At 44.9% G+C, this 22876-nt stretch overlaps 1 protein-coding gene across 1 annotated transcript in view; it reads left to right on the top strand.

The window, feature by feature from the left end:
- Positions 1-8031, top strand: part of LOC115641759 (butyrophilin subfamily 1 member A1-like) — a 50784-nt gene extending 42753 nt beyond the window's left edge. Inside the window, exons 22-24 of the mRNA XM_030545125.1 lie at positions 3913-3933; positions 5043-5069; positions 7409-8031. Of these exons, the coding sequence (XP_030400985.1) occupies positions 3913-3933; positions 5043-5069; positions 7409-7935 (575 nt within the window). The 3' untranslated portion in view covers positions 7936-8031. The remainder of the gene's footprint in view (positions 1-3912; positions 3934-5042; positions 5070-7408) is intronic.
- The last annotated feature ends 14845 nt before the right edge of the window (positions 8032-22876 follow it).

Consider the following 22876-nt stretch of genomic DNA (forward strand, 5'->3'; position numbering starts at 1 on the left):
CCCACTACTTGTTTGTATTCTCCAAGAACCGTAACACCCTTGCAGAGACCCGCTATGAAAGGCAATGTACACATTGAAAGGACTCTGCATTGAAATAAGTGATAGGTTTGTATCATTTCAGATACTTTTTCAGAATCCGGTTTACTCGCTTGGTCTCACTCTCTGTCATGAGAGGGAACCAACAAAGAGAGCACAAACAAAACCTTCCCCCACCCCATATTTGAAAGGATCTTCTTTCCCCATTAGTCCTTCTAGTCAGGAGGGATTTATGTTACTGCGTACATAAAGGTTGTTACCCTTCAGTTTATATTTATGACAAGAACATAGAAGGGAGCATAAACTCTGACAAATGTTAAAGTACAATTAAGCAGGCCAAAAAAATATTTTGAACGGCAGCTAGCTGAAGGTTTAAAAACTAAACAAAGAAAACTTAAGTACATCAAAAGAAGGAAACAGGTTTGGGAGGAAAATAGTCTTTCCAAAATAGCTTCCCCCAACTGGAAACCCATGCCCTATGCAGAACACCCAGAGGAGACTTCTGAAAATTCTCCTGCACAATCTCACAGGAATGTTTGCTAGAGCAGGAAATACAACCGAGATATTCTGGCTTCCAGCCCAGTATATTCACTACTAGAACAAGAACTGTTAAAAACTTTCCATTGGAACGTGTGTGTTTCAAAAAAAGAAAATTGTTTGGGGGAAAAATAAAAACAAAACATTTCAGTAAGGTAAAAACTTTCCTTTTTGAAGGCACTGAAATGGATTTATATATATATATATATATTTTTTTTTTCATTTAAAAGGGGAACAAAATGTTTCAATTTTATCAAAACAGAATGTTTTGGTTGACCTGATCATTTTGGAGAAAATTTCAAAATTCTTTGTTTTTGTTCTTTTTAGAAGAAAAAAACTAGTTTTACAATAATGGAATTTCCCACGAAATGGAAATTCTGGTTTCTGCCCAACTCTAACTAAACCGTGTTCTCACCCTCTTTCTTATAAGGTCATTTTTTATATCTGTACCTCAGTGTGTGATGTCAGTTTCCATAACTCTAACTTTCTATTGAAATCAATATGAATTTTAAGTGAACTGTCATTATGAGGCCTTGTGAATGAAATCTGGTCCAACACTTGTTCATTTTTCTACCTACTCTGATTTCTCTGTTATTTATTCTGTGCTCATCTCCATGGGTTCTGAACACACTGCAATTTCTAATAGTAAACATATCAAAGTTACTTTGTCTTTCTCCCTAGCTATGACATCTTGCCTTATTTGGTTATTGGTTTTGATTGGCTGGTTTGGTTTTCCCTTTTTTTAACTGATGAAATGCACAGATCAGAGCAGTGGTTCATATATTTCAGTCTGAAGATGATGAGCTCCAGGGGGATATTTTTGTAAACAGTCTGGACTCAATCTTGCTCCCACTGAAGTCAAAAGGTGCTTGTCATGAATCATAAAAGATCAGTATTGGAAAAGATCTCAGGAGGTTATGTAGTCCAACCCCCTGCTCAAAGCTTCAGTGCTTGTGGGACTGGGTCATGGTAAACCCAGGATCCGGCTCCAGGGCTCTCCAACCCGCGCTAATCAGGATCTTTCTCTTTTGCAGTGAGAGGAAGGTGGGTAAGTTTTGAAGTTGAGATTCAGAGCTGTAGAATATTTTCCACTGGCAGGTGGTCTCTCAGACGCTATAGCATGGAAACTGGGGCAGTTTCTTTTGTGCAACATTTTCAGACCCTCTCCCTCCTAAGAGTGTATTTCATGAGCTTCTGTGCCAGAACAAAAGTGAGGGGGGGGGTTGAGGAGGGAGTTGTGACCCCCTCCCCCTACATGGAAGGAGGGTTCAACACACACTGCTCTTCTGTTGCCCCTTTTCTTGGTATTCAAAACTCCTTCTTCAGATCCATGGACTTTTATGTAGAGAAAGAGTGAGCCGGGAACTGGGCTGGATATGTGTGAGGATAATGCACCTTTTCTCCTTCATCAAAAGAGTCTCCATAAAACAGAATCCTGTTCACAGAATCTTTAGTTTTGTAACTATTAGTTCTGCTTGGGGTGGTTGGAGACGTGTATTCCACTCAGGTGTGTTTGTGTTCAGTGCACTGGGACAGGAGATTTTTCCCCTAGCAGTATTCATCAGGGCAGCGCATGTGCTTAACACTTCCTTTTAGGCCCTCCAGAGGCTATATAAGGGCGGCATTGCCACAACCCCCCTCAGTTCCTTCTTGATGCCAGGGCCCTTACTTGGAGTTCCCCATGCACGTTTTCTCTTTCTTTTTTTTCGCTCTGCATCAGGCTGTTTGCTGAGTTTTTCACTTTCAAAATAGCTTTTAATAGTTGTCCGTGGTAGAACCTACAGTCTAATTAGATTTAGTGCAGTTTTTAGAGTTAGTCATTTTTAATGTTTTGTGTTGCCCAGCAACAAGGGTTATGCAGTGTTCTCTGGGCTTCAGCATTGCCCGTCATATGGGGCCTCTGTCCACTTCAGTGACTCACACACTTGCTGTCTGCTCCACCCAGGAGTGGGTCACATTTCAGGGAGTTGTTGTTCTTTTCAAAAGAGAACACAGATGTCAGGTAAACTTTATCTGAAGCAGCAGTTAGTGGAGCAAGCCATAAGGCCTGTGTCGGTATCATTACCCTCCACCGCCTGTGGGTGTGACCACCCTCAGCTGCGTTCCACCCCTGACGTGGTAAAGGACAGATCCTGGGACTCTGATTCTCCCTCAAAGGGGGAAGTTGCTCTATGTCTAGGAACTGCCTTGAAAGAGAATCCATGAGACAGATTGCGGAAAGGAAGGATTCATCATCTTCCTCCTCAAAGACAGCCTTGAAATGTCCAGATGGTAACCAGGATTGTACTGGGACAGGACTTTTCCTGTACTGTATTGTTGACTCTGGATCCATCTGGGGACGGCTGTGAAATCCAGCACCTACAGACACAGGTGTAGCAGCAATGGGCTTGTTTTGTTTGTCATGCCAACCTCGGCACTACCTCAGGAGTCAGCGGGACTATCAATACCATCTGCTATTACAGAGCCTTCAACTTCTTCAGCATTGGAGCCAATGTGGATTCCATCAACATCCTTATTACTGGTGATGAAACAGAATATTTTCAGCACAGGGATAGGGAGAGGTTTAGGATGGATATTAGGAAAAAAAATTTCACTAGCAGAGTGGTGAAACCCTGGAATGTGTTACCTAGGGAGATGGTGGAATCTCCTTCCTTAGAGGTTTTTAAGGTTAGTCTTGACAAAGCCCTGGCTGGGATGATTTAGTTGGGAATTGGTCCTGCTTTGAGCAGGGTGTTGGATTAGATGACCTCTTGAGGTCCCTTCCAACCCTGATATTCTATGATTCTATAAAAAAATTGGGGCACCCATATCCTCTGCAGAGCACCCAAGATTCCTCTCTCTCTATGTGGAAGAAGGAGTCAGCCAGCTCTGCAGAGCTGCAGTCCCTTACCTGGATCTCAAAGCCCCTCAAACTCCACACTTTTCCCCATTCAACATAAATATCTGTGAGATTAATCATCCAAACCATAAACCATCATCACAGTAAATTCTTTCAGCTGTCTGCTCCACCCAGGAGTGGGTCACATTTCAGAGAGTTGTTGTTCTTTTAGAAAGAGAACACAGATATCAGGTAAACTTTATCTGAAGCAGCAGTTGGTGGAGCAAGCCATAAGGCCTGTGTCGGTACTGGACTGGACTGGACTTGATGATCTCTCGAGATCCCTTCCAGTCCTAGAGTCTATGAGTCTATGAATCTGGCTATAAGTTTCTCTAGCTCTTTTTAATTTAACTCATCATGGGTTTTGAACAATTTAATTCATTTACCGGGTAATCTTTGATGCATGATACCAAGGGAAACACTGAACAAGAGTTTAAAAGGCTATAATAATTTTTTTTCAGATGAAATGAAGAAGGAATTAGGTGAGTGAAGACCTATTGCTGGTGTCTGCACTCCCATTGCTTGGATATTTGGAGAGAGGGCCCATTTCTCCTGTCTCTCCTCCATCTCCCTGGCTGCTTCTGATGGAGAAGGGGATCCTGACAGTCCATGTTCTTCCCCATCCATAGCAGGGAATACAGCAGCTTCAGGCAGACACATTGCATCTCCCCACACTGCTCACACATACCAGGCGCATGGAAGACGTGGCCTGATCCCTGTTGTCTCTCTCAGCCTGAGGGGTGGGACAGACCAACAGTCTCCTTGACAGCCACATATGGAGCACAAAACACTTCAGTAGCCACAGCTGGAGTGTCACTGATTTAGAGAATGTCTGCACAGCAGCTGGGGTATGTAATTCCCAGTGCAAGCAGACACTTGCCAGCTCTCCTCGAGCTAGCATGCTAAAAATAGCAGTGTAAGTGCAGAGAGACAAGCAGCAGCTCAGACTAGCTGCCTGAATACGTACCCAGGTTTCAGGTGGATTGAACTCATGTGGCTAACCCTAGCCAGTGTGGTCACTCTGCTGTTGTTAGTGCACTAGCTCAAACAGAGCTGGCACGTTTGTCTACTCACGCTGGGTATTATACCTCCCCTGCTGCAATGTAGACACACATTGGAGGGAATTGTCCTTCTATGTCCTGTCTAGTAGGAGCTGGGTTGCTTTGAACACAGCCTCTGGTGGTTGGAAACAGTGTGTGTGTGGACGGGAAGGTTCATTTTTTGTTTGAGTGAGGGGGGAACTGTAAGAAGGAGTTAGATCAAAGCCAGTGAGATCAGGTAACATGGGGAGGTGACGCATTGGCTGGAGGTGCAGAACTGACAGAGCAGATCTTAGCCAGAGCATGACCCCTGCCCTGGTTTCTAATCTTAGCTCAGGACAGCCCACATGTGTGTGACAGAGAGAGAGAGAGTATGAGGCCATTCAAGGGCCATTTTTGTCTATATTAATTCTTGCAAAGGAATCGCCCTCTAATGCATCTGGCATCCTCCCTTGCCTTCAGTCTGCAACTTCCCTGCTGCTGGAGGGAGGAAATTTGCAGTCAATGCCTCTCTTAATTCAATGTCTGTTGTTTTCTTACTTTCGTTTCAGAATGGAGAACAGCTCGGAACAATTCAGGTAAGAGAATACACAGCACATGGATAGAGGTGCTGATACTATGGTGATAGAGGCAGCCTGAGAACCTCAATACATTAGAATCTATTCCATTGCTAAAGAAATCAGCAGGTTTGATACTATTATCAAACTAGTAACACAGCCTGTTCTTATCAGAGACACAGCTCCTAAGGTCCTTCCCAGCTCCTAAACTAATTTCAAGGCCTAATTCTGACTTTATTTACATCAATTTCACACCATTGTAACTCCACTGACGTGCATGGAGTTACTGCTGAATTAGTTCAGAATCAGCCTCCAGTGAGAGATTTCCCTGAGTGAGGACTGATGGTGTGATAGTCAAAAAACCCAAGTGATTGCAGAGCACAAATTTCTTTGCAACTCAGTGGGGCCTTGTATATGGGGCCTATATCTGTTAACACCCCACTGTGGCAGGATGGAGAGATACACCACCTGACTCCATCCCCCTTATGCCTCCACCCTCAATTCTGTATTTGTCAAGTTCATTGTCTAGCCCTTTTGCTGGGTCCTTAATAGACTCAGTCCCCTTCAGGATCATGAGGAATTGGAAGTTCCTTGACTCGAGTGGAGTAGAGAGCCCTAGATCTCCATGTTTTGGAGCCTTCTTCTCCAAATGTCTTGGCTGGAGTAGGTAGAGGAACCTGGGCCCATCCACTCCACTGGGTTCCATCTCAGGGTCCTTGTTTGGAACAGCTAGAATCAGTCCTTCTCTCTCCCTTGCGGCTCCCTGAGCTGCCTCCTACCGCTCCTGCTCTGGAGGCTTCCCCAGCCTTTTGCTCTGTTCTCTCTCTTTGGCATGTTGGCTTCTCAGGCAGCTTCTCCCCAGTGTGCTGGAGGGATCCTCTCTCTGCAATCCCTCTGCCTCTCTGGCTGCTGCCTTTCTCCCCAGGAGCACCCCCTCTCACTCAGACCCTTAACCTTATATCAATACCTAGTTCTGCCCTGCGTAATTCCCTTCCGCCAGTTACTCACTGAGGTAACTGCTCTGAGGTGAACTTGAGCTTCCTCCTGTCCCCTTGTGGAGCTTGTCAGGGGAAGGCTGGGCCCCTGACCCCTTCAGAGGGCCAGCTACTCTCTAACAGACCTGCGCTCCCAAGTCACTTCGACCCAGCTCCTCCACGGTAATGACCCAAATGGGAGTTAGGCACCTAAATACATTTGAGGAGCTGGGCCTCAGTGTTTACTTGGAGCAGGGTTTTAAAAAGTGCCTATGGAAGAACTTTGGGATTTTGGCCACAGTGAAGGCACAGATGATTTAGTGGCAGGAATGGGGAACTCTGATGAGAATCCTAATTCAGTGGTTGGTTGATCATGAAGGGGACTGCAGCGGTGACAGGCCTGGTCAGGAGCGAGTCAGTGAGGTTTATAAGGGCACCATGATGAAGACAGTGGTGGGATCATTGGCTCTGGTGATAACGGAGACTGACTGTGATGTTGCTGATTATAATTATAGTGAGAGAAAATTAAAATTATGCTGAGGCAAGGAAGGACACGATGACCGTTATCTGACAGTGAAGATAGTGTAGATAATAATTTGCTTGTTACAGCAGTTTTTTGTTGACTATCTCAGAGCTCTTTACAAACAATTATAAAACACCTGATTAGGTTGGCACCGTACTGAGCTTACTGAGGAGTAAACTAACTATCAGAGAGCTTATGTAACCTGACCAACGTCATGCAGCAGCAGCGTTGGGAACAGAACCTAGAATTATTACGCAGAACTTTAGTTTAATGAACAATTATAATTTTTTTTATATTCATCATATTTATTAACAATGATGGTAATAGGAGTATCTTGACATGACCAGTGTTTGAGATCTTCATAATCCAAGTCTGTGTTTTATGATGAACTTTCTCATCATAGTTAGCTGTCACAGGAAACATTTTTTCCATTCATCCCACACAAAGCATCCCATAATGCTGGACACATAGTGGCCTGATTCAGCTCTCCGTTATGATGGTGATGGTGCACTTTACTGGCCATTAGTTTAAGTGAAGTTACTCTAGATTCACACATGTATAACTCAGCGCAGAATCTGGCCCAATTTGAGTACTCATGTGATAAACAATTCTGGATCACTTTCATTTTTGTGCAAATATCACGCAAGTCTCATTTCCGACAGAGTTCAATGCAACGCTGAATTGGCAAGTGTGCAGCGCTGCTCAAGTGCTTCAGTCCTTACTCAGGCAAAACTCCCACTGAAATCATTGGGAGCTTTGCATGAAAGGCAGCAGGAGAAGGCTCATAATGTATATTTCCCTCCTAGTCCAGTGTATACTGGCATTATAGGAGTGGTTCTCAAAAAGAAAACTCTCTTCTATAGATGACATCACTCTTAATGGAGTCACAGCCCACCCCAACCTCTCCATTTCTGGGGATAAGAAGAGTTTTACACATGAAGCCCAACCTCAAAAAGTTCCACCAAATCCAGAGAGGTTCGATTCGACCGTCTGTGTGTTGGGCTCTGAAGAATTCTCCTCTGGAAAGCACTACTGGGAGGTGGAGGTTGTGAGCAGCACTGACTGGGACCTGGGGGTGGCCAGAAAGTCAACACAGAGAAAAGGAAAACTGTCCTTGTCCCCTAGAGAGGGATTCTGGGCTCTGGGTCTGAGTGGGAGAGATTATTGGGCAAAAACAGACCCATGGACCCGGGTCATAGTGCAGAAAAAGCCCAAGAAAATTGGAATTTACCTTAGTTACCAAGAGGGGCAGGTGATTTTTTTCAATGTAACTGACATGTCTGTGTTGTTCACATTTAACAATTGCTCATTCTCAGGAGAGGTTTATCCATTCTTTAAAAATTCCCACAAAGAAACAACAATGAGAATTTGTTCAACTAAAGAGGAGTAAATATAACATGACTCTGAGGCTGATTTTATACTGATGTAACTGAAATCAAGGTTTTCATGAATGTATTTTGATGTAAAAAATCTTTGTTTTTTTAAGTGTACATCGTGATGCTGTCTTCATTACATGTGTTTTGCAATAAAATGTTTTCATTTCTTATTTGTTTTTTGCTTGTGACTTTTGTCTAATACAATATTTGACTAGCACAGTGGTTTGAGGGAATTTGATGCAGATGTTAAAAACAAGAAAACACTATCTATCCTCTCTATAATAATAATTGGAGATATACCTATTGCCTAGAACTGGAAGGGACCTTGAAAGGTCATTGAGTCCAGCCCCCTGCCTTCACTAGCAGGAGTAAGAACTGATTTTTTGCCCCAGATCCCTAAGCATCCCCCTCAAGGATTGAGCTCATAACCTGGGGTTTAGCAGGTCATTTCTCAAACCACTCAGCTATCCCTCCCCCCTTTTGTTATTGATAGCTTCACCTTGGTGACAAAATAAAAAGAGTTTCATTGCTCATTTCAGCATTTTCCTCTGTAATAAAAGATAGATAACATGAATATGGTCTAGACTGTATTTGGTCCTGCCATGAGGGCAGGGGACTGGACTCGATGATCTCTTGAGGTCCCGTCCAGTCCTAGAATCTAAGAATCTATGAATATTTTCACTAATAACCATATTTTGGGATGATATCATGCTGTATTATGAAGTTACAGTGGCTGGAACAAAATTTAGACTGAAGATAGATTTCCACTATAGACACAATTTTTACGCACCCACCTCCCCCGTAAAGTTATCCAATCTTCCTGACACTTCCCACCAAGGTAGGATTCTTCTGGGAATTCACTCAAAGTGAATTAAGCTAAACTGATTTACCTCTGTGGTCTGGTCTACACAACAGACCTATGTCTGTCCAGCTATGTCACACGGGTGTGAAAATTCCATACCCTGGAGCCAGGAAGTTATACTGACCTTAACATCCCTTTGTAGACAGAGCTATGTTGATGGGAAAGCTTCTCCCGCTGACATAGCTACCACCTGTCCGTGTTTTAAATGCAGATGTACCCTTAACAAGAGTGTCCACACAGGGGTTTAATGCAGTTTAGCTAATCCACTTTTAATTCACATCTTTAGGGCATGTCTACATTTTGAAACAGTGCAGCTGCAAGGCTGGAGTGGTGCTGCCGTAGTGCTACAGCGTAGACTCTACCTTGCTGACAGCAGGGGTTTTCCCCTGGGCATCATAGATAATGCACCTCCCCAAGAGGCAGTCGCTAGGTTGACGGAAGAATTCTTTCTTTGACGTAGCACTGGCTACACTGAGGGTGGTTCAGTCAGTAAAGCCACATCGCTCAGGCGTGTGGATTTTGAGAGACACAGCTCTGCCAATGTAAATTCCCAGTGTAGACCAGCCCTTAGTGTCTCTTGTACAAACCCATTGGGTTTAATGGGGTTGCACACTTGAAAGAAGCTGGTCTACGGTAGTGGGTTTCTTTTCACAAGCAAGGTACAAAGAAACTAACTTCTAAAAGAGCCCAAACACAGCTCAGCAATGCAAAGGGCTCCCATAAAACACCTCTTAAAACTGCAGTACCACAGGCCAGATTCACCAGTACTGTTTGGTTGCTTTGCACCATTCTGTGATGATGAACAGCTGTGCAATCAGTTTAACTGACTAGTTGATTACAGCTGCTTTGGGACATGGGTGCAGTGTGAAGCAGCCTGAGTGTACTAGGAATTGTGGCCTGATTTAAAGCAGGACTAGGGATGGCTTCACTTTTCCCCATTATTTGATCACAGACTCTTGGAGTTTTCTATGAATTTGCTCCCATTTGCTCCCAGATTATCCCCTTTTTTCTAGCCTTAATCCCATTACATGGGACTGGCTCCCAGATTCACAGAGTGGATTTTTTCCTCTGAAAGGCAGAGTTAGCAGCTGCAGCCTTGGAGCTAATTATGATCTTCCTCATCCCTAAACTCTTCATCACTTCACAAAAGATGTCACAGAATCGCAGCGCCTGTCTCTGTTGGGTGGAATGCTTCATCCCTGCACCGCTCTGCCTCTGCTTCCTCATGTCTAACCTTTGTTCAAACAGTGAGAGGATGTTTTCCTAAAGATATTTCATGGTTTCTACAAACAAATCAAGGTCAGTGTTGCATTAACTCCTCTCAGAGTCTGTTTGTGCTAAAGTGGATGTTTTTATTAGTCATTTTCAGAGAGTTATTATCAGTGTTCCCTCTAAGCTGCACTTCTGCATGGCCGCACAAGAGTCAATCAAGTCCTGCACACTTTGATTAGCAGAGCCACAGACATCTGGCAGTTTGTGTTTAGGTGCCCCTCGCCCTGCTGCTCTGCTGCCGCACTGCTCCTGCTCTCTGCCTTGGAGTCCCTGGCCACTGCTCTCAGGATCCTTCCTTGGCTGTGCCCCTGGCCTGCTGATGTCAGGGTGTCCCCCCTCACCTCCCTCCCATCATCTCCACAGAGCAGGGGAGGGGGACAGAGCTCTGGAGTTAGATGGAGCTGCTGGCAGCTGCTGTGGTCTGAAGGAGCCTTCAGACTCATGAGTGCCCCGGCTGAGCTTAGAGACAGCTCATGTTCTCTTAGGCAGTTCCTCAGCAGCCAGCACACACACACACACACACACACTCTGTCTTTGTGTCTCTCTCTCGCTCGCTCTCACACACACACACACACACACAATCCGTCTCTTACTCTGTCTCTTTCACAGTCACACTGTCTCTTTTACACTCACCTCCCAACACATACTTGTGTTGCTGTTGTTGTTGTTACTTCCTGCAATGCACATATATTCTCTGTAATTTTATTCTTTCAAAGTGCTGTTGTTTTAATTTTTTGACTGCTCTGTGCATTTCATAATTTTATTTCTCTTTTATGCTTAAATATAATTATTTAAGTAGTGAGTTCTAAAAGGCCTAAACTGTCCTGTCTGGCACCAGTGACTGTGTTATTCCTATGTTAACTTTTTATGATGTAAGCAGAGTCAGGATGAGCACTACCCTGACATCTGGTGGTGAATTATGGGGAATGTGGAAAGAAATTTTAGGTATTTGCATTGGCACACCCACCCCATCTAGCATAGCGCATGGCAGCCTGGGATGGTTATTTTGACAGCTCTGGGATCCCCAATTTCTTTGTTACTAGGGCAAGAGGAATATAGTGTTGTCAAACGATTATGTGAATGAGGAACTACGAGGCTGCTTTATGACAGAGATGTCTCAATATATATTAAGTGTCCCTTGCTAGACAAGGGACATGGGTTCCAAAACCCAGTGAATTGAGAGAGAGGTTGGGGACTGGTGTGTGTATCTTATGGTATGGATCCCTTTTGAGGGCCTGGAACACCAATTGCACATCCTCCTCTCTTTGCTGTAAAAAAGTAGAGCTCATTTTGATTCTATTAGGAGTCCATCTAAAGGCTGCTGAGCTGAATTCATGTTGGGCCAATAGTGCACCAGCACTGGGGCTCCCTGACTATGAGCTGCAATTGCTAAGAGTTGAAATCTCTAAAGAGCTGCAATTACCGAGCTAAGAGCACTGAGTGCTATGCTAACTAGTGGGGGAGCCTGAAGACCTATCGCTAAGCGGCTGGCAGAACGGAGCAGTTTGCAGCATGTAGGAGCAGCCCATGGAACAGTGAGCAGAGTGGAGTGGTTTGCGGGGACAGCTGGAGCGGCTTGCGGGTTGGCTGGAGGAGCGGCATGGCTGGTGAAGTGGAGCTGGTCGTGGTGAAGGCTGCAGCAGAACTCCACAGAGAGGCAGAGCAGTTGGCCTTGGCCCATGTAAGGTGCCCCTTACCACTCTGTGTGGGTCCCCACACAGGCTGAGGTGGGTAAAACTCTGTAGATAAACTTTTGGGGTGGCACTGACCAGAGACTTTTGGGTTGTTGGACTTAAGACCCTAAGGAGGAAAGGACATTGCCAAATGTACTTGGAGGTAGATTTTTTGCTTATGGTTTGTGTTATAATCCTGTTTGTGGTGTTTCTCCAATGTGATGCCGCATTGTTTCCCTCCTTTATTAAAAGGATTTTGTTACACTCAGACTCTGTGCTTGCCAATGGGGAAGTATTGCCTCTTAGAGGCATCCAGGGGGGTGGTATGTAATTGTCCCAGGTCACTGGGTGGGGGCTCGAGCCGGTTATGCATTGTGTTATTGAAACGGAACCCCTGGATACTGAACCCAGTCCTTGTTGCTGCCAACTCAGAGGGGCAGAAGGGTTACATAATATAAACCAGGGATCGGCAACCTTTAGCACGCGGTCCCACAGGGTAAGCACCCTGGCAGACCGGGATGGTTTGTTTACCTGCCACATCTACAAGTTCGACCAATCAGGGCTCCCACTGGTCACAGTTTGCTCCTCCAGTCCAATGGGGACTGCGGGAAGCAAGGTGGGCCAAGGGATATACTAGTGCTTACCCTGGCGAGCTGTGTTCCAAAGGTTGCCGATTCCTGATATAAACTATATTTAGGTTTTGTGTTTCTACTGATGGCTCATATCTACACATTACTTCGATACTGGTGCACATAACAAAATTCATTCCACACATGAATGGGAAAAAAAATAAATAAAGGAAAGATTGGAATCATTCCCACAAACATGATGTGTGCGTCCATTAGCCTATTAGTGATCTGGGTAGGATCAGAAAACGAATGTTGCATGCCTACAAATACCCAAGCCGCGCACCAAAAGCAGAGCTGGCTGGAAAGTAGATTTCCATCCCACAAAAAATTGTGGGGGATTGTAATTTGTTCCACAGTGGGGTGAATCAGAGCCCTTTCAAAATGTTTCATGGAAAATGAGACTGACGCCCCCCACAATAGCTCGTGGTGGGATCAAGCCCTTGCTCTGCCTGTTTTGGACCTGGGTCTCCTGGGACAAGTGCCATGACCAGGTGGTTACTCTGGGACACACGTACCCTGAAAAAATATTCCAGTGGTGTTTCCTGCAGAATTAACCCTTTCCCATAAAAAGTTTTGGGTCTGATGAATCCGAATCTTCTGATTAAAAAAATATTTTTTTGGAAAATCCCTGACCATGAGCCAATGAATTCACTCTCAGGTCATGGGTTATTCTTAGTAGAGTTTGGCACATGAATTTTATTTCTGAAATTTATTATTTTTTTTAATCATGCAACTGATCCTTCCACTAGGAAAAAAGGTTCCCATGAGAAAAATAAAAAAAAAGTTATAAATAAATTTTCCCACTTATTTTGAACGTAAGAATTGTTGAGTTATTTTTTAACCTTTTTTCTATATTTAGAGATTAGGTTAATTAGATTCCTAATTAGACAGCACTGATGTACTAACAAGATGCTGATTAGCCTATTACCCTTTAGCTGATTCCTCTGCAGAGTGAAATACAACAATCAGTTTGAACTCATTTGCCTATAAAAGCTGTGGGCTGGTATGTCCCAGTTGCTGTGGTGAGGCAAAGCGGCCATAAATCCTTCTCTTTATTTTTGTTTTCCCTGATTTACACTCATGGAAGTCAGAGCAGACTCAGATCTATATTTTTTTAGGAGTGATAGACCCAGATCCTGAGCTGGGGGCAAGGAGTGATGTGTGTGACTCAGAGAGGGGACTTGCCAAGGGGGTGTTAAAAACGCCTATGTAATCCCCCAACCCTGGGGCCATCTTGGTACAATTTAGAGCAATGTGGAGGCTGCTATAAGTTGTGCTGCTCAACGGGGACATTTCAGTAATTGGGGATCACCAGGGCATAAGGCAGCCCCAGCCTCTCCCCCTCTCCGGTCATAGCCCTTACACCAACTATTGGGAAGGGTGTGGCACAAGGGCTGCTAAGGTGGTTCTGCATCATGCAGGTTCCACTAGAGAGATGGAATCCTCCAGTGGCCAGATCTGCTGGCTTTAGAGGAGCTCTGTGCTGCTGGCATGGAGACCAGCAGGGCGGGATCTAGGCCATAATGACTGAGCCCAGCTTTAGACCAAGGGCCAAATTTCAGTGAGTTTTAGGCAACCCCCGTGCTTTTGAACATCCCACAAGGCACCTAAATTCCTTTAAAAATCCGGCCCCAAATCTGTAGCAGATGCAAAACTGGATCTTCAGTGGGGATATTAACCCCAGGCCAAAACCCTAATAGAAGGAATCCATCAACTATATGAGATAACCACATGGGGAAGGTCTTTGTGTGCCAGAAGGAGACACAGTTGGCTTTCAGTTTGGAAAATTCAGCTTGCACAGAATCAGGGCGGTCATTTCTGGAATGGGAAAGAATGAAATCAACCGGCCGCCTGCCAGTGTGACAAACAAAAGGCAGTTTCCTCCTCAGAACCACTGATGTTCTGTTCTTTGCAACAATTCAATAACACAAAGTCTGAAAAATGTCTTTAAAATCTTCCTTGTCCTTGGTCAGAAAGGTTCAATGTAGGTTCCAAAACCCTAAGAACCTGGCCTTGTCAGAGACAAGCACTTGGACCACATGCACCAGGGAGTTTAGGTGAATACAGCCTAGATGCAGCTATAAAGTTAATTCAGGTTTGAGAGATACATGCGGCTCCTGCAGTGATTCCCCACGTAAGCGCTAAGGTGATATAAATAAGAACAATAGGTCTAATAGCACAAAAACCTTTAAAATGGTCCCTCTGTAACTTACATCCTCATTCAGGGTCCATCCATGCAGCTGATTGGAAAACAGTTCTGGTCTGGAGGTTTCTTCAGCAGAAAATTTCAGATTTAATTGAAAAAAAAAATGAAAAACCCCAATCTCCTCCCTTTTTTTGGAAAACAAAACCTGAAAATGTCACCTGAAGAATGAAACTGTTTTGTTTTCTAAGAAAATCTTGTTATTACACAGATATTGTTTGTCAGAAACAAAAGTTCTGATGGGAAATTTTTGACCAATCCTCCCCACTCTAGCCATGGCAGTGACACCAACTAGATGACCTTTGACCCACTCAGAACCACTTAGATGCAACCCCAGACATGTAACTTGGCCCCTGGACCTGTAACCACTGCCTCCGTCCCTTAATGTATTAACCACTGTGAAGAGAAACACCAAAAGCCAGTTTGGGCCTAGACATATTGGAGGTTTGCGACAAAATAAATCTGATGAGGTTCAACAAGGACAAGTGCAGAGTCCTGCACTTAGGACGGAAGAATCCCATGCACTGTTACAGGCTGGGGACCAACTGGCTAAGCAGTAATTCTGCAAGAAAAGACTTAAGTATTACAGTGGACAAGAAGCTGGATATGAGTCAGCAGTGTGTCCTTGTTGCTAGGAAGGCTAATGACATATCAGTCTGCATTAGTAGGAGCATTGCCAACAGATCGAGGGAAGTGATTATTCCACTCTATTCGGCATTGGTGAGGTCTCATCTGGAGTATTGTGTGCAGTTTGCCCCCCCCCACACACTACAGAAGGGATGTGGACAAATTGGAGAGAGTCCAGTGGAGGGCAACAAAAACTATTATGGTGCTGGGGCACATGATTTACGAGGAGAGGCTGGGGAAACTGGGGTTATTTAGTCTGGATAAGAGAAGAGTGAGGGCTGATTTGATAGCAGCCTTCAACTACCTGAAGGGGGGTTCCAAAGAGAATGGAACTAGGTTGTTTTCAGTGGTAGCAGATTACAGAACGAGAAGCAATGGTCTCAAATTGCAGTGGGGGAGGTTTAGGTTGGATATTAGGAAACACTATTTCACTAGGAGGGTGGTGAAGCACTGGAATGGGTTACCTAGGGAGGTGGTGGAATCTTCATCCTTAGAGGTTTTTAAGGTCACGCTTGACAAAGCCCTGGCTGGGATGATTTAGTTGCTGTTGGTCCTGCTCTGAGCAGGGAATTGGACAAGATGACCTCTTAGAATCATAGACTTTAAGGTCAAAAGGGACCATTATGATCATCTGGTCTGACCCCCTGCACAATGCTGGCCACAGAATCTCACCCATCCACTCCTGTAACAAACCTGTGTCTCAGCCATTGAAGTCCTCAAATCATGGTTTAAAGAGGTCAAGGTGCAGATAATCTTCCAGCAAGTGATCTGTGCCCCACGCTGCAGAGGAAGACGAAACCCCCCCAGGGCCTCTGCCAGTCTGCCCTGGAGGAAAATTCCTTCCTGACCCCAAATAAACCCTGGGCATGTGGGCAAGACTCACCAGCCAGACACCAAGGAAATAATTCTCTGTAGTAACTCAGATCCCATCCCATCTAATATCCCATCACAAGCCATTGGACATATATACCACTAATAGTCAAAGACAATTTAAGTGCCAAAATTAGGCTATCCCATTATATCATTCCCTCCATAAACTTAGCAATCTTAGTCTTGAAGCCAGATATGTCTTTCGTCCTCACTACTCCCCTTGGAAGGCTGTTCCAGAACTTCAGTCCTTTGATGGTTAGAAACCTTTGCCTAATTTCAAGTCTAAACTTCCTGATGGCCAGTTTATATCCATTTGTTCTTGTGTCCACATTGGTCCTGAGCTTAAATAAATCCTCTCCCTCTCTGGTATTTATTCCTCTGATTTATTTATAGAGAGCAATTGTATCTTCCCTCAGCCTTCTTTTGGTTAGGCTAAACAAGCCAAGCTCTTTCATAAGACAAGGTTTCCATTCCTTGGATCATCTTTGTAATCCTGTCCTGAACCTGTTCCAATTTGAATTCATCCTTCTTAAACACGGGAGACAAGAACTGCACAGTATTCCAGGTGAGGTCTCCCCAGTGCCTTGTATAAGGGTACTAACACCTCCTTAGCTCTACTGGAAATACCTCGCCTGGTGCATCCCAAGATCACATTAGCTTTTTTCACGGCCATATCACATTGGCGGCTCATAGTCATCCTGTGATCAACCAATACTCTGTGATCCTTCTCCTCCTCTGTTACTTCCAACTGATGCCTCCCCAGCTTATAACAATAGTTCTTAATATTAATCCGTAAATGCATGACCTTGCATTTTTCACTATTAAATTTCATCCTATTACTATTACTCTAGTTTACAAGGTCATCTAGATCTTGCTGTATGATATCCCGGTCCTTCTCTGTGTTAGCAATACCTCCCACCTTTGTGTCATTCGCAAACTTTATTAGCACATTCCTGCTTTTTGTGCCAAGGTCAGTAATAAAAAGATTAAATAAGACTGGTCCCAAAACCTATCCCTGAGGAACTCCACTAGTAACCTCCTTTCAGCCTGACAGTTCACCTTTCAGTACGACCCGTTGTAGTCTCCTCTTTAACCAGTTCCTTATCCCCATTTCAATTTTCATATTGATCTCCATCTTTTCTAATTTAGCTAATAACTCCCCATATGGAACCGTATCAAATGCCTTACTGAAATCAAGCTAAATTAGATCCACTGCGTTTCCTTTGTCAAAAAAATCTGTTACCTTCTCAAAGAAGATCAGGCACGAGCTACATTTTGTAAAACCATGTTGTATTTTGTCCCAATTACCATTGACCTCAATGTCCAGGACTACTTTTTCCTTCAACATTTTTTCTAAGACCTTGCATACTACAGATGTCAAACTGACGGGCCTGTAGTTGCTCGGATCACGTTTTTTCCCTTTCTTAAAGATAGGAACTATGTTAGCAATTCTCCAGTCATATGGTACAACCCCGGAGTTTACAGATTAATTAAAAACTCTTGCTAATGGGTTTGCAATTTCATGTGCCAGTTCCTTTAATATTCTTGGATGAAGATTATCTGGGCCCCCTGATTTCATCCCATTAAGCTGTTCGAGTTTGGCTTCTACCTCGGATGTGGTAATATCTACCTCCATATCCTTATTCCTATTTGTCATCCTTCCATTATCCCTAAGCTCCTCATTAGCCTCATTAAAGACTGGGGCAAAGTATTTGTTTAGATATTGGGCCATGCCTAGATTACCCTTAACCTCCATTCCATCCTCAGTGTTTAGCGGTCCCACTTCTTCTTTCTTTGTTTTCTTCTTATTTATATGGCTATAGAACATTTTACTGTTGGTTTTAATTCCCTTTGCCAAGTCCAACTCTACATGGCTTTTGGCCTTTCTCACTTTATCCCTACATGTTCTGACCTCAATAAGGTAGCTTTCCTTGCTGATCACTCTCATCTTCCATTCCTTGTAGGCTTTCTGCCTTTTCTTAATCACCTCTCTGAGATGCTTGCCCATCCAGCTTGGTCTACAACTTCTTTTCCAACCCTAACATTTATGTTTCTATGATTCTATGACATATGTATGAAATAAATAAGTAAAATTTCTTTAGTTTTGATAGAAATCATAATGTGAAACATACCTAGTATTAGGGATGGAGCTGCCATTTTATACTAACGTTCTAATGTGTCTTTTTTGTCTATTGTCAAATAGAAAAAATAGAAAATGTTTCAAATAGAAAGCATCAATATTGTTGTAAACAAATGGGAAGATTTGTTCCATTGGTCTAAAATATGGTATGTAAATAGACCTGATATTACCATGTAGGTATGTCAGAAAAAGTTTCTAGAGAAAAAGCTCAGAAAATGAATATTGCTCCAATGTAATTAGAGCACAATTTTTAAGACCCAACAGTAAATTTGGCTATGTATCCAAACTTCATAGTAGTACCAGACTATTTAATAGTGCATTATCATCATACATACAGAAACTGTCATAACTGTAGACAAAACTAGCCGTCCTATGAACCAGTAAAATATAACTAATTATGTACTACTAATATATACCTGGAAATGGTAGCGTAGCTCAATTTTTTCCTTCGTTCCTTCCTTTTTCATTGTTCATTTGAAGAGAAAATATTTCCTGTAACAGTTCCTTTACAACTTCCCTTCCCAGATTTCCAATTTTTCCATACTGGGTCTCAGAAAAAAAAATGGAAAAAGAATGCTTTCTTCCTAGAAGTTACAGGTCTTTTTCCAGACATTGACATATCTAGCGGGCATTAGAAAATTTAGCATTTATTTGTCATAAACTAAGAAGCTAGTTCACTAACCTGTCACATCCAGTTCAATTACCATCTCATCACACCAGTTCCCAGAATTCAGGCTGCAGACATATTCTTCTTTGTCAGAGACCTGGACATGCTTGAGTTTCAGTGACCAGTTTCCCTGAGTCATTTCAATGAGGACATCTCCGTTCGACCCTGATGTCTCTCACCTTGAGTTTCTGTCTGGATTCCTCCATTACAGGAGACCTCATGGATTAATATTGATGGTCTAAACAGCTTCCACTGCACCTTGAAGCTTCCAGTTAACTTAGTGACTGAGAGCTGAAGGATAACATCTGCTCCAATGACTCCAATAACAGGGTTGCTAGGAAGGATTCTATAGGGAGCTGTCAGGAGAGAGCTCACTCTAGAATCCTTAGAATCAGAGAAGAGTGTGGTGGAGGTGCAAGAAACAGCTGCTGCTGAGTTTAGTTCCTCTAAATACCAGCTAATAATTTGCTATTCCTTTGACCAAAGAGCATAAGACTCTCCAGCCTGGAGATAAAGGCACTCAGGAGGTAGGAGATGCTGACTCATATCTTCTCTATTCCTCACTCAGAGGAAGGATTTGAATCCATAGCTCTTTCTGCCCAGGTGAGCTCCTCAATCCACAGCCTATAGAATCGTTCTCACTCGCTCTTTGGCCCTATTAATATTTAAATAGTTATACAAAGTTGAAACAGCCTCCACAAGAGAGCAGCCCACTTCAGAATGGCCTGTGCCCTGGGGAGAGGATGCTCATGCTCAAAACCCTGCTTTGAACCCCAGGGCAAAGGTTGGGATGAGGAGGCACTTTTAGGAAGCTGCCCTGAACGAAACATTTTCTACAACCCGAAACAGACTTTCCAAATTTACTGACAAATTCCAAACACGTTTGGAACTGATGCGACTCCTTGCTCTGATTTTTCAGTTTGCTGCTGGCCCAAAACATCAACTCCCAGCTCCACTCACAGATGTTCCATCCCCTGTTCTCCTCCCCACTCTCCACCCCTTCCCTTCTCCTTCTCCTCAATTCTACCCCCTTCCCAACTGCTGCTCCCTCCCTCCATCTAAGGACTTTTCTTGACCCCCAACCCCAGCCTACTGAGATCCTCTCTCGGTTGAGCTCCCCCCATTTGCCCCCCAGGTGACAGTTGGTCATTCTCCTCCCTTGATGGTCCTGTTGCTGATTCTGCTCACCAGGCCCCTCCCACCACAAGTGTTTCCCAAGTCACTGCAGGCGGCTCCGGCCCATCCCCTGAGCTCGCTGCACCCAGGGCTGGAGGGTTCGGCCCGTCCCAGCAGGGCCCTGACGGGCTCCAGCAAGTCTCCAGCCCACAGAGCAAAGGGCCCAGAGCCAGGAACAGAACCCAGGAGTCCTGGGAAACAACATCCCATTGCCTGGGTAGCAAACCTCAGTCTCATCCACTGCCTTTCAGAGGGGATGTGCTAGATTTATGTGATTGGCTGTGCTGCCTCTAAGACTACCCACAGTCTGCTCCCAGCAGCAGTAGTAGCAGTATCAGGGGTCCCCCCTCCCACTAGGTAAATGATTTTGAAGCATTTCTTTATTCAAGGGACTATATTTGAGGAAAGGTGAGTCCTGGGCTGGGCAACCCCCAGTGTGTATGTGATACTCAGGACAATGGACGTAGAGGAAACACATGATGATGCAACAGGGTGATGGGCTCATCCAGTATAGCGCCCTCTCTCTCTCTGCAGCTCTCCCAGGTTTTAACCAGCTTTTCAGAGCTGGGAAACATCTTTGCAGGGCAGGAAAATGGCTATTTCAAAGGGGGAATCCCAAACCTTTCTGATATACAAGTTTCATCTGGAGTTCACTGACCCCCTCTGCTAAACTGGCAGTCAGTGAATTATTTCCTCCCACTTCACTCACTGTATTTGTTGTTGTTCTGGCAGAAAGCACCAGATGCATCATCACACCTGGGCTCACAAGTTCTTTCTCTCTGTGTAATCAGTTATTTAAGCTCTGTGCTCCAGTCCTGGAACAGAGGAGTCACAAACAGCATGCAGGCAAACCCCTCATTTAGGAATCTCAGGCCAGCACCAGTGCCCAGTTCCCAGACAACAACCGAGCCCCAAGAACAGACCTTAGCAGAGCCCAAACTTGGTGGTTTACTCCAGCTCCCCACAAAGCATCTGCATCAGCAAACCAACCCCTACACAGTATGGCTGCAAAGGCTGTGTACTTTACTCACAGGGCAAGGAAAAGATCATGTAAAACTTTGTGTAACAGCATCACCTAGTGACTCCTGCCAGAGTGACACTAATGATATCATAGAATCATAGAATCTCAGGGTTGGAAGGGACCTCAGGAAGTCATCTAGTCCAACCCCCTGCTCAAAGCAGGACCAATCCCCAACTAAATCATCCCAGCCAGGGCTTTGTCAAGCCTGACCTTAAAAAAGATAAAAAAGTGTAGGACTGGAAGGAACCTTAAAAGGTTCATTGAGTTGAGTCCAGTCCCCTGACTTCACAATGGGACCAAGCACTGTCCCTGACAGATTTTTGCCTGAACCTGAATCCGCACCCCCAAACTCTGGGGAAGGTCAGATTAGGACCCACAGCTGGAGCTAAACTTCAAGGCCCATCTCCAGTTGTTCTGTCCCAGTCCAGCATCTCCCTATCCCTCTGGTCCCCTCTTGCACTGATCAGCCACAGCCATCTCAGTGTTTAGAAATGGGAGCCAGTTTGGAGTCCTTGAACCAAGAGGGGAGTCTCTTTCTACAGGCTCTAGCTCAGCCAGAAGTTGGCAGCTCAATGCAGGGATCTCTGGGGGAGGCTCTCTGGCCTGGGCTGTGCAGATGCTCTGACTAGATGGAACCATTGGTCCATTCTGGCCTTTAAATGTATGACTATGAAAATAAACTGCCCTGGAAACCTCAGAGAACAGACTAACTGGAGAGAGAGAGAATGAGGCAGGTTAATGTGTGAGGACAAAGTAGCACTGTGAGTTGGTTATTCAATCCGACATCACAGCGTGTGATACGCCTCTACCCTGCTGGGCTGCAAGCTCAGGGTCAGGCCTGGGGAGAGCTCACTGCTGGAAGGGGAAGAGGTGTCTGCACAGAGGACTTTACAGATGTTCAGGGCACTGTCAGCTTATCCTGCGGTTCCCTCGCCGCAGACAGCAGCTGGACTGTGTTTGCAGAGAGTCGCTGAGCAGGAGCCGCTGCTCCTGGCACTAACTCCCCTCTCTTTTCCCTCTTCCGAGCAGCAGCCAGTCGCTCTCTAATACTGCAGTGTCTGCAGGGCCGTCCTTAGGCATAGGCAGAATAGGCAACTGCGTAGGGCCTCACACTGCCTGGGGGCACCATTCTCCAGGCAGCCCAGACAGAGTAGAAGCAGGGCTGCTAGGTCCTAGAGAGAGCCGAATGCAGCACAGTCTGAGGGACGGGATTGTCTGCTGGGGTCTCTGGGAAGGGGAGGGGGTGGGGGTTGGGGAAGGAGCTCACCTGTGAGTGTGACTCTTTCCCCCCGGCTGAGGTCAGGTGAGGCTGTGGCTCTGGAACCAGTATCCTTTGTTGCCTCTCATAACATCCATTCTTCTCTCCCCTGCCCCACGGAGCACCCCCTCCTTTCTCCCCCCTCCCCAGGAGCACCCCTCTCTCTCTCCTCCCTCCCCTCCGTCAGGGCTGGGTTGGGTGAAGTGCTGGGAGGGAGGGGAGGCTGGCTGGCTGCTTGCTGAAGAATGAAAGTAACTCCCTACCTGGGCAGGCAGCCAGAATTGAAATGTCACACAGGGTTTGGCTGGGGTTAGCCAGATGTGTGACAAATCAGGATAGGGGATTGGGGTAGGGTGAGCAGATATCCCTATTTTATAGGGACAGTCCCAATTTTGGGGTCTTTTTCTTATATAGGCTCCTTTTACCCCCCACCCCTACCCCCACCCATCCCTGTCCTGATTTTACACACTTTCTGTCTGGTCACTCTAGGTGGGGGTAATTGGTGCCTATATAAGACAAAGCCCCAAATATCGGGACTGGCCCTATAAAATCAGGAC

This window comes from Gopherus evgoodei, unplaced genomic scaffold, assembly GCF_007399415.2.
Source record: "Gopherus evgoodei ecotype Sinaloan lineage unplaced genomic scaffold, rGopEvg1_v1.p scaffold_35_arrow_ctg1, whole genome shotgun sequence".
Classification (NCBI taxonomy): Eukaryota; Metazoa; Chordata; order Testudines; family Testudinidae; genus Gopherus; species Gopherus evgoodei.